This window comes from Mustelus asterias, chromosome 5 (assembly GCF_964213995.1).
Source record: "Mustelus asterias chromosome 5, sMusAst1.hap1.1, whole genome shotgun sequence".
Lineage (NCBI taxonomy): Eukaryota > Metazoa > Chordata > Chondrichthyes > Carcharhiniformes > Triakidae > Mustelus > Mustelus asterias.
The window spans coordinates 133663843-133676420 of NC_135805.1; the positions used below are offsets into that span (position 1 = coordinate 133663843).

Consider the following 12578-nt stretch of genomic DNA (forward strand, 5'->3'; position numbering starts at 1 on the left):
ACTGGGTGATGCTGTCAGTGTGAGTGCTATTCGACTGGGTGATGCTGTCAGTGTGAGTGCTATTCGACTGGGTGTTGCTGTCAGTGTGAGTGCTATTCTGCTGGGTGTTGCTGTCAGTGTGAGTGCTATTCGACTGGGTGATGCTGTCAGTGTGAGTGCTATTCAACCTGGTGTTGCTGTCAGTGTGAGTGCTATTTGACTGGGTGATGCTGTCAGTGTGAGTGCTATTCGACTGGGTGATGCTGTCAGTGTGACTGCTATTTGACTGGGTGATGGTGTCAGTGTGAGTGCTATTCGACTGGGTGATGCTGTCAGTGTGAGTGCTATTCTACTGGGTGATGCTGTCAGTGTGAGTGCTATTCGACTGGGTGATGGTGTCAGTGTGAGTGCTATTCGACTGGGTGATGCTGTCAGTGTGAGTGCTATTCAACTGGGTGATGCTGTCAGTGTGAGTGCTATTTGACTGGGTGATGCTGTCAGTGTGAGTGCTATTCGACTGGGTGTTGCTGTCAGTGTGAGTGCTATTCTGCTGGGTGTTGCTGTCAGTGTGAGTGCTATTCGACTGGGTGTTGCTGTCAGTGTGAGTGCTATTCGACTGGGTGATGCTGTCAGTGTGAGTGCTATTCGACTGGGTGATGGTGTCAGTGTGAGTGCTATTCGACTGGGTGACGGTGTCAGTGTGAGTGCTATTCTACTGGGTGATGCTGTCAGTGTGAGTGCTATTCGACTGGGTGATGGTGTCAGTGTGAGTGCTATTTTACTGGGTGATGCTGTCAGTGTGATCATGGTGCTGGGCCAGAGGTTACAATATTCCTTGGTCGCTGTCAGGTCTGGAAGTTTGAAAAGTATTCCTCTGAGTTGAAAAGCACTAATTAAGAATTAATGGTTTGATGGGAGAGATAGAGGGAAAGAAGGGAGAGAAGGATATGGGTCGTAACCGATCTCATGCACAGTTAGATGAATGATGCAGAGGTTTTTTTATTCATTTTTCTTCATTTGTGGGACATGAGCGTCGCTGGCTGGCCAGCATTTATTGCCCTTCTCTAGTTGCCCTTGGAGGGCAGTTGAGAGTCAACCACATTGCTGTGGCTCTGGAGTCACATGTAGGCCAGACCAGGTAAGGACGGCAGATTTCCTTCCCTAAAGGACAGTCGTGAATCAGATGGGCTTTTCTGACAATTGACAATGGTTTCATGGTCATCAGTAGATTCTTAATTCCAGGTTTTTTTATTGAATTCAAATTCTGCCATCTGCCGTGGTGGGATTCGAACCCGGGTCCCCAGAACATTAGCTGAGTTTCTGTATTAATAGTCTAGCGATAAGACCACTGGCCTCGCCTCCCCAGAGTTGCAGAGAAATGGTGAGTACAGTTAAGATGTCGTTCCTCTCTTACCATTTAATGGAAAGTTGTAACTTGGAACCTCGGATTGTGAAACACGCCATCGTGGCAGGTCAGCTTGTGGGATAAGCACTGGCTGTCAGAATGCAGAGGGATTGTGAAGATACGGAAACTCTGAAGCAGGTGAGAGGACCCGCGGAGAAGATTCTATTGCTTCAAGATTCCTGACCATCGATAAACAGTGGCAATGGGTCTGACAATGTTGGAAATCCAAAGCACAAGCAGACAATATTGGAGACACTGACTGAACAATAAAGTTCCCAGCCTTAAACATTCTTTTCAGAGATGCTGCCTCTTTCCCATTGGAGTTCCAAGAAAAGAAAATCTTCAGTATTGCTGAAACTGAGACATATTGCCGAAGTTTTTTGCCTTCTACTCATCAGACAAATGCACGAATGCCAAATTTCCAACAATCGCAGCAAATGAGTTCATTAGTTTCTCTGTGGCAATGCCTCAGCCAGAGTCAACTTGTCAACCAATCAGCACGCGGATCTCCTATAGCATTAATTGTTGTTTAAAATTTGGTATTCTTGTGTTTGTCCTGATGCGTGCATGGTGCAAAGCTTCCGCAACATGTCTCTATTTTCACTGATATTTAACACATCATTAAGATTGGACTGGACAAAAACATAGGCTTCTGCAGTTGGTGTAGATGAATGTTTTTCAAACTTTTTTTCCGGCGACCCACGTCACATGGAATGTGTAAGGAAATACAATCTTTCCACTCGCACTAACATTAAGTTCAAGTTTATTCATTATTGTCACAAGTAGGCTTACAGTAACACTGCAACGAAGTTACTGTGAACATCCTCTAGTTGCCACACTCTGGCGCCTGTTCGAGTACACTGAGGGAGAATTTAGCACGGCCAATGCACCTAACCAGCACATCTTTCAGACCGTTGGAGGAAACCGAAGCACCCGGAGGAAACCCACGCAGACACGGGGAGAACGTGCAGACTCCGCACAGACGGTGACTCAAAGCCAGGAATTGAACCTGGGTCTCTGGCGCTGTGGGGCAGCAGCGCTAACCACTGTGCCCACCATGCCGCCCATATCCAGTATATTAAACATTGTGGGGAGGGGGGGGGAGGGGGGTCAGTTTCACATTCATTGTCCAAGTTATTCGGGCTATATTCCGGCACAGAGGAAATTGGTGTTAGTATTTCGCAAATTTCTCTCATCAACTTATACATTCAAAATAAATGTCTGAAATCAGACATATACTCACTTACTGTGCATCAGCCATCCACGGAAAACTGACTGCCGTTTATTTGTGACAGATTTCTCATTTAAGATGCACCTTTGGAATGCAGAGCTCACCAGGTCAGCATGCTGCTTTTAGGTGGAAACTTAACCGGGCAGTCGCCAGTTCTCTCTATCCGTTACCATCCCATCAATAAACCTCCCTGGTGGGTGGGATATGTGACATCAATAACTACATTTTGCTGCATCTAATGAAAGTCTGGTTAATGTGTCGATTATACTTTCTCATCTACAGCCGCAACTGTTTCAGAAACAAAACGTCACAACGGTTTTCCTGTTTTTCAGACGTCACCTCATTTTGAAATTGATTCAATAGCAAGATATTTTTAAGCACACGGGGGAAAAATAATGTGTTGGATTGTGAGAAGATACTTGTCAAACTCTGAAGCCTGTCTTCACGGCAGACAATTTGAGACTCGGGCAGAAGCCATTGACCAGGCAAGCTGCAGTTCTGTTGCTGCAGTCACATTCTAAACAGGATTTACTGTATATTTAAAAATACACCTCTCTCATTAGCCTTACCTTTTCCTTTTGTAAAGTGAATGTAACTTGAATTGTATTAGGCAATACTAAGCTTTTCCTTCACATCAAAAGTCCTCATGCTGCCATGGTGGCACTCACAGAGCCAGGGACCTGGGTTTGATTCCTGGTTTGAGTCACTGTCTGCGGAATCTGCACGTTCTCCGCTTGTCTGCGTGGGTTTCCTCCGGGTGCTCGTGTTTCTTCCCACAGTCCAAAAGACATGCTGGTTAGGTGCATTGGCCATGCTAAATTCTCCCTCACGATCATCCTCAACACTGGTGTCCCACAAGGCTGTGTTCTCAGCCCCCTACTATACTCCTCGTACACCTATGGCTGTGTGGCCAAATTCCCCTCCAACTTGATTTTCAAGTTTGCTGATGACCCCACCATTTTGGGTTGGATCTCAAACAATGGTGAGAGAGAGTACAGGAATGAGATAGAGAATCTGGTGAACTGGTGCGGCAACGATAATCTCTCCCTCAATGTCAACAAATGAAGGAGATAATCATCGACTTCAGGAAGTGTAAAGGAGAACATGCCTCTCTCTATATCATTGGGGACAAGATAGAAAGGATCAAGAGCTTCAAGTTTTTAGGTGTCCAGATCACCAACAACCTGTCCTGGTCCCCTCATGCTGACACTATAATTAAGAAAGCCCATCAACGCCTCTACTTTCTCAGAAGACTAAGGAAATTTGGCATAATCACTACGACTCTCACCAACTTTTACAGATGCACCATAGAAAGCATTCTTTCCAGATGTATCACAGCTTGGTATGGCTCCTGCTCTGCCCAAGATCGCAAGAAACTACAAAGGGTTGTGAACGAAGCCCAGTCTATCACTCAAACCAGCCTCCCATCCATTGACTCTGTCTACACTTCCCGCTGCCTCAGAAAAGCAGCCAGCATAATCAAGGAGTCCACGCACCCCGGGCATTCTCTCTTCCACCTTCTTCCTTCGGGAAAAAGATACAAAAGTCTGAGGTCACGTACCAACCGACTCAAGGACAGCTTCTTCCCTGCTGCCATCAGACTTTTGAATGGACCTACCTTACATTAAGTTGATCTTTCTCTACATCCTAGCTTTGACTGTAACACTACATTCTGTACCCTCTCCTTTCCTTCTCTCTGAATGGTATGCTTTGTCTGTAGAGTGCGCAAGAAAGAACACTTTTCACTGTATACTAATACATGTGACAATAATAAATCAAATCAAATCCAATCAGTGTACTCGAACAGATGCCAGAGGGTGGCAACTAGGGGATTTTCACAGTAACTGCATTGCAGTGTTAATGTAAGCCTACTTGTGACACTAATAAATAAACTTTATTTCATTGTCTGAGAGATCCATATTTTCATACCGTCTTCTACAAAATATGCGCTATAAACAGAACATCCCGCGTTTTGTTTGGACATCCCATTTTTCTTAACATGGAACTTTTGATGCTTCCTACAGTATTTCAGAATCCCAGAATTATTTCACCCTGAGAGAAGGCCATTCGATCCATCGTGCCTGTGCTGGATCTCCGAAGGAGCAGTTTACCGAGTGCCACTCCCCTGGCCTTCATCCGGTTGCCCGCCATTTTCTTCCTTCTCAGGTAATGATCCAATTTCCCCCTTGATGGAATCTGCCTCCACCACACTCTGAGGCAGCACCTTCCAGATCCTAACCACTCGCTGGGTGAAAAATGTTGCCTCGTGGTCAACATTGCTTCTTTTGCCAATCACCTTAAATTTGCGCCCTCTGGTTCTCGCTTCTTCCACCAATGGGAACAGTTTCTCCCTGTTCACTCTGTCCCTTGGTTTAAGGTTAAAAGAAAATCTCTTCATTGCAAAGCTTAAAAAAAATACTAAAACTTTGCACCTGAACTCACTGAGATTCAAAGTGTGAGGGAATCGGGGTATCTTCACTGGGTCTCTTCAGAAATGTGTGCCCAATTCTCTGAGGGAACCATTCAAGTGCAGTGGGTACAATTCCAGCTTTACTGCCATGTTGCTTCAGGTAAGCATTCCTCTAATCTCCACCCTCAACAATCTGAGTGTGTGAGTGAGTGAGTGTGTGTGTATGAGTGTATGTGTAAGTGAGTGTGAGTGTGTGTGAGTGAATGTGTGTGAGTGTGTGTGTGTGAGTGCATGCGTGTGTGTGTGTGCGCAAGTGTGCCTGTGTGTGTATGTGTGAGTGTGTGTGTATGTGTGAGTGAGTGTGTGTGTATGAGTGTGCATGTGTGTGTGTGTGCGTGAGTGTGAGTGAGTGTGTACGCATGTGTGTGTGTGAGTGAGTGAGTGTGCATGTGCATGTGTGCATGTGTGAATGTGTGTGTGAGTGTGTGCACGTGTGTGAGTCTGTGTGTGCGAGTGTGTGTGTGCGTGTGTGTGTGCATGTGTGAGTGTATGTGTGTGTCTGTGTGTGTGTGTATATGTGAGTGTGTGTGCAAGTGTGTGCTTGTGCGTGCGTGTAAGTGTGTGTGTGTGTGTGTGTGTGTGTAAGTATGTGTGTGTACCCTCCAAACCTCCAAGTCACCCCTTTCATTCTCCAATATTCCCAAATCTATCCCCAAACAATCCCAACACTTGAGATGACTCCAGCCAGGTTCAACTCCCACCTTGCGCCACTGTCTGTGCGGAATCTGCACGTTCTCCCCATGTCTGTGTGGGTTTCCTCCGGGTGCTCCGGTTCTCTCTCACATATGCAGGTTAGGTGGCTTGGCCACGCTAAATTGCCCCTTAGCATCCCCAGATGTGTCGATTAGATGGATTGGCCATGATCAATGTGCAGGGTTACAGGGATAGGGTGGGGGGTGAGCCTTGTTAGAATATTCTTTTAGGGGGTCAGTGCAGACTGGATGGGCCAGATGGCCTCCTTCTGCATTGTAGGGAATTCATGTGTTAAGGCTAAGATTACCAGGGGGGTAGCTCCAAAGAAATCACACCAAAGGCAAGCCACAGGAACAACAGGGTTTATTATAACTGTACTCCCCGCACTTCAGCCCTGTCGGGGCGGTTTCCTGGCAGGTCATTGCACCCTCTGGGTCACCTGACCCATCCTCTAAAAGGGCTACGTCCTGCATACAGAACACTATGGAATCACTCCATTCAAAGCAACAATGTTTGTCATCACATTGGGATACAAGAGAACTGCTAGATGCAGGTTTCTGCATCTTTTTGTGTGTTTAATATTCTTGTTGCTTAGAATCATAGAATTCATAGAATCCCTGCAGTGCAGAAAGAGGCCATTCGGCCCATTGAGTCCACACTGATAACAATCCCACCCAGGCCCCATTCCCGTAACCCCACATATTAACCCCACTAATCCCTCTAACCTACGCATCCTGGGACACTAAGGGGCAATTTAACGTGGCCAATGCACCTGACCCGCACATATTTGGATTGTGGGTGGAAACTGGAGCACCCGGAGGAAATCCATGCAGACACACGGAGAATGTGCAGACTCCACACAGACGGTGACCCAAGGCCGGAATTGAACCCGGGCCCCTGGAGCTGTGAGGCAGCAGTGCTCACCACCGTGCCACCGTGCTACCCTAACAGGCTTTTAAACAGCGAGGTGGACTAGGTTCGACTATCTGCAGCCCGATAATAGAAATGAATTACCCACAATCCACTGCCTCATGGATCTCCTCAACCAGCTGCATCTTAACACCAACAAACAGAAAACATCAGCAACGGTCACGCTAACTAATTTTAGCAAAAGCATTTGTCCATGCCGATTCTCACATCATCATCAATCTCCCTCCATTAGGAGGCAGTCCGGGACGTGCACACTGGATCTCAACAATCGAAAAGACAGAACAAAGAACAAGACCAAAGAAAAGAACAGCACAGGAATAGGCCCTTCGGCCCACCAAGCCCGTGCTGATCATGATGCCCTAACTAAACAAAAAAATGCCTTCTGCCTTACTCATAGAATCATAGGATCCATACCCCTCTATTCCCTCCCTATTCATGTACCCATCCAGATGCCACTTAAATGATGCTAATGTGCCTGCTTCCACCACCTCCTCTGGCAGCGCGTTCCAGGCACCCACCACTCTCTGCGTGAGAAACTTGCAATGCACATCTCCCTAACCTTTCCCCTTCTTACCTTGAACCTGTGTCCCCTTGTAATTGACACTTCCACCCTGGGAATAAGCCTCTGACTATCCACCCTGTCTATGCCTCTCATAGTTTTGTAGACCTCTATCAGGTCTCCCCTCAACCTCCGTCTTTCCAGCGAAAACAGTCCTAGTTTATTCAGCCTCTCCTCATAGTCAACACCCCCGAGACCAGGCAACATCCTGGTGAACCTTCTTTGCACTCTCTCCAAAGATTCCACATCCTTCTGGTAATGTGGCGACCGGAACTGCGCAATACTCCAAATGCGGCCTAATCAAGGTTTTATATAGCTGCAACATGATTTGCCAACTCTTGTACTCGATGCCCTGGCTGATGAAGGCAAGCATGCCTCTTAAAATGCAATGTTACAGATTTGCATTCAACGCACAACCCTCTTGCTCCCTCTCTCACCAACTCTGATATTATGCAACAGGCCTATTAGCAATCTACATTCAAAGTGATCTCAAATGGGATTACCTTTTGCGTGACATGCTTAACTGGAAGACTTCACATGCTACATTTTCTCAAGCTTCACGGCCTATCGATCGATTTGCTGTGTTTCGCAGTCATGTAAATTCCATAGTTCAATACACAGGGTGCGATTTTACAGCTTCGCTCAGACAAGACCTGAAATTCCGCCCGAGGTCAAAGGAGATTTCCGTTGTCGGACCCTCGCCTGCTCCGATTCCATGGCGGGCGGGCTGGTAGAGTTCTGGCCACAGTGTCTGTTTGGAATGCTGGACTTACCAAAGAGCTGGTGCACAAGGTGGAAACTGTTTTGAAACCAGTTCCAAAGCTGATCCTCGGTCGCATGTACCAAAACGACTCTGACACCATCAGAGAATCATAGAATCCCTACAATGCAAAAAAGGAGGCCATTTGGCCCATCGAGCCTGCACTGACAGAAATTCCACCCAGGCCCTATCACTATAATCCCATGTACTTACCCTGCTAATCCCCCAGACATCAAGGGGCAATTTATCCACAGCTGAGTGTGTGTGTGATCCCAACTGGAAGGTGGAAAAGACTGTCTGGATTTCACTGGGAAACTCTACAATTCTCACCTCTCATTACCACAACGACACAAAAGTAAAATGTCCAAAACATTAAGGTGAAAAGACACCCTTCCACGAATATAATATTGAACGAATAGACCACAAGACAGCCCAATCACCCATTTATAAAAACTCATAGATAATATGTAAATGATCTAGAAATTAATGAGCTCAACCTGACAACACACGATTGATGGGTTTTAACACAAAGTAGAATACAGTTGACGTTTCATTTCTATTCTAAATTAAGGAGACTCACATTTTGTACCATGTAACGAGTTGTATGCTGAAATGTTGGTAATTGTGCAATTCTTTTGTTATTTTAGACTTTATTTTAATGATTGTATATAAGTATGTTGTGAATTATGATTACCTGTCTTGTTTGCATCCTCATCACAGTTCTGATTTTCCAATAAAACTATGATCTATTTATATATCAGCCAGATCAGTCACAGGGGGTGACTGGACACTCACTTTGCTAAAACACTGGGTCCTATGGTAGATATATTATCCAGTTTCATACAAACACAATTTGAAGGGATGTAAAGACTTGGGTATCAACAGGCAAAAAGTGCTCCACAGACAGACAAACACTAACACTCCCGTTCTGTCACGCACAGAATGGATACGTATCAAAAATAATTCATAGAAGAATCATAGAAACCCTACAGTACAGAAAGAGGCCATTCGGCCTATCGAGTCTGCACCGACCACAATCCCACCCAGGTCCTACCCCCATATCCCTACATATTTTACCCACTAATCCCTCTAACCTACGCATCTCAGGACACTAAGGGGCAATTTTTTTAGCATGGCCAATCAACCTAACCCACACATCTTTGGACTGTGGGAGGAAACCGGAGCACCCGGAGGAAACCCACGCAGACACGAGGAGAATGTGCAAACTCCACACAGACAGTGAACCAAGCCAGGAATCAAACCCAGGTCCCTGGAGCTGTGAAGCAGCAGTGCTAACCACTGTGCTACTGCGCCGCCTGTTCAGTCATTGAGTCATTGAGAAGGAGGCTGTTCGGCCGTACTGCCTGTGCTGACTCTTTGAAAGTACTATCCAATTAGTCCTATTGCCCTGCTCCCAGCCTCAAGCCCTACAAACAACTTGAGCTACAATCTGTCACACATGAATAAAAGCCAATCTCTCACACACACATATATATATAAACAATCCCAATCACTCACATACACATACAAACCCAATCTCTCTCACACACATATACAACCCCAATCTCTCTCACACATATATACAACCCCAATCTCTCTCTCACACATATACAACCCCAATCTCTCTCACACACATATACAATCCCAATCTCTCACACACACATACACAATCCAATCTCTCTCACACACTCCAAAGATGTGCAGGTTAGGTTGATTGGCCATGCTTAAATTGCCCCTTAGTGTCCTGAGATGTGTAGGTTAGAGGGATTAGTGGGTAAAATATGTAGGGATATGGGGGTAGGGCCTGGGTGGGATTGTGGTTGGTGCAGACTTGATGGGCCGAATGGCCTCTTTCTGTACTGTAGGGTTTCTATGATTTCACACACATATACAACCCCAATCTCTCTCACACATATATACAACCCCAATCTCTCTCACACACATATACAATCCCAACCTCTCTCACACACATATACAACCCCAATCTCTCTCACACACACATACAACCCCAATCTCTCACACATACATATACAACCCCAAACTCTCACACACACATATACAACCCCGATCTCTCACACACACATATATACAACCCCAATCTCTCACACACAAATATACAATTTCAATCTCTCACACATATACAACTGGGATCAACTTGGGAGCATATTCACTGGTGAGTATATTCATTGGGGAGTTCATTTACTGGGAGTTTATTTATGAGGAGTATAATTATTGGGGAGTATATTAACTAGGGAAGTACATTCAATGGGAACAGATTGACTGGGGACTATATTATTTGGTGAGTAGATTTACTGGGTAGTCTATTAATTGCAGAGTATATTTACTTGTATGTTTACTTACAGGGAAGTATATACACTGGGAGTATGTTTGTTTGGAGATGTTTACTGGGGAGTATATTCACTGGAGAGTATATTCACTGGTGAGTATATTCACTGAAGGGTATATTCACTGAAGGGTATATTCACCGAAGGGCATATTCACTGGGGAGTATATTCAATAGCAAGCAAATTTACTGAAGTGTACATTTACTGTGAAATATATTTACTGTGAAGTATATTCACTGGGCAGTAAATTTACTTAAGGGTATTTTCACCAGGGAGTATATTTACGAGGGAGTATATTTACTAAAAGGTGTATTCACTGGGAGTATACTTAGTGTGGAGTATATTTACAGAAGGGTATACCCACTGGGGAGTATATTCACTGGGGAGTATATTTATTGGGGAGTAAATTTACTTAAGGGTATTTTCACCAGGGAGTATATTTACTGGGGATTATATTTACTGAAAGGTGTATTCACTGGGAATATACTTAGCGTGGAGTATATTTACTGAAAGGTATACCGACTGGTGAGTATATTCACTGGGGAGTATATTTATTGGAGAGTATATTCACTGGGGAGTATATTCACTATAGGGTATATTCACTGGGGAGTATATTCACTATAGGGTATATTCACTGGGGAGTATATTCACTAAAGAGTATAGTCAATGGGGAGTATATTCACCGGGGAGTATATTTACTGAAGGGTATATTCACTTGGGAGTATATTTATTAGGGAGTATATTCACTGGGGAATATATTTAGTGGGGAGTATATTCAATGAAGGTATAATCACTGGGGAGTATATGCACTGGGGAGTATATTCACTGAAAGGTATATTCACTGGGGAGTATATTCACTGGGGAATATATTTGCTGAAGGGTACATTCACTGGAAAATGTGTTTACTGGGTAATTACTTTACCGGAGATTAGATTTACTGAAGGATATATCTACTGGGCAGTATATTCACTGGAGCGTATATTCACTATGGAGTATAATCACTGGGGAGTATATTTACTGGAGGATATATTCACTGGGGAATATATTCACTGGGCAGTATATTTACTGGAGGATATATTCACTGGCCAGCATATATACTGGGCAGTATGTTCACTGGGGAGTATATTTACTGGGGAGTATATTTACTGGAGGGTGTATTCACTAGGGAGTATATTTACTAGAGATATATTTACTGGGGAGTATATTTACTGGAGGGTGTATTCACTAGGGAGTATATTTACTAGAGATATATTCACTGGGGAGTATATTCATGGGGAGCATATTCACCGGGGAGTATTTTTACTCGGGGATATATTCACTGGGGAGTATATTTACTGGGGAGTATATTCACAGAGGAGTATTTTTACTGAAGGGGGTATGTGCACGGGGCAGTATATTTATGGTTATTGATGAGAAACTTGCTGCTTACCTCTTGGAACAGATCCAGACTGTAAGTGTTATCATCGTCGGCGAAGAAGACCACCCCGGGGTGCTGGAGGGATCTGTTCCTGCGGAGCCAGCGCAGCCCCTCATTCCTCTGCTCGGTTGCTCGGGGGAGACCTGCCCGCTTGTACCTCCGGGAGGTGGGCACATGGAGCTGGGTGTAGGACGGGATTCCCGAGTGAGCCAACAGGTCAGTCACCAGGCGGCTCCTGGAAGCGGAATCCTCCACCAGCAGCCAGTGGAAATGGTGGAGCTGGCGGAAGGTGTTGGCCAGCCGGGTGAGCTCAGCTTTCTGCACCGGTCTGCTGTAGGTCGGCGTGATGGCATAGATGGTGGGGACAGTGTGGTTAGAAAGTGGCTCCGAACCAGGCAGCCCGGGGTTCCTGGAGAGCTGGGGTGGGGGCACTGGACTCCGGACTGAGGGTCTGCCAGGGTCAATCTCCAACACAGTGAAAACCAGGAGAAGCCAGGGCAGGATGAGCAAGACACGAGCCAAGAGAGATTTCATAATGTGCCTACTGAGAGTGGGGGAAGCTGCTCGCCTGGGTACTTCATCGTATTCGCTTGCGAACAAAAGACTCACACCAGAGTTGTTGCAGTGAGGAATCCCTGTCTGGAGTTGCTGTTACTTCCAGCAATGGATTGTGACACGGTTATAACATTCAGAGAGAGAGAGAGAGAAAATCTCCAGTTAACCCGCCTTGTGCCAGAGGGATGGAGAAAGAGACAGCTGGGTGGAGAGGGAGAGAGGGGGTGGAGAGAC

At 45.5% G+C, this 12578-nt stretch overlaps 1 protein-coding gene across 1 annotated transcript in view; it reads right to left on the reverse strand.

Annotated features, from left to right (window-relative positions):
• b3gat2 (beta-1,3-glucuronyltransferase 2 (glucuronosyltransferase S)) overlaps nucleotides 1-12323 on the reverse strand; it is a 107534-nt gene extending 95211 nt beyond the window's left edge. The window contains exon 1 of the mRNA XM_078213765.1: nucleotides 11802-12323. Coding sequence (XP_078069891.1) covers nucleotides 11802-12323 — 522 coding nt within the window. The remainder of the gene's footprint in view (nucleotides 1-11801) is intronic.
• Nucleotides 12324-12578: the final 255 nt, after the last annotated feature.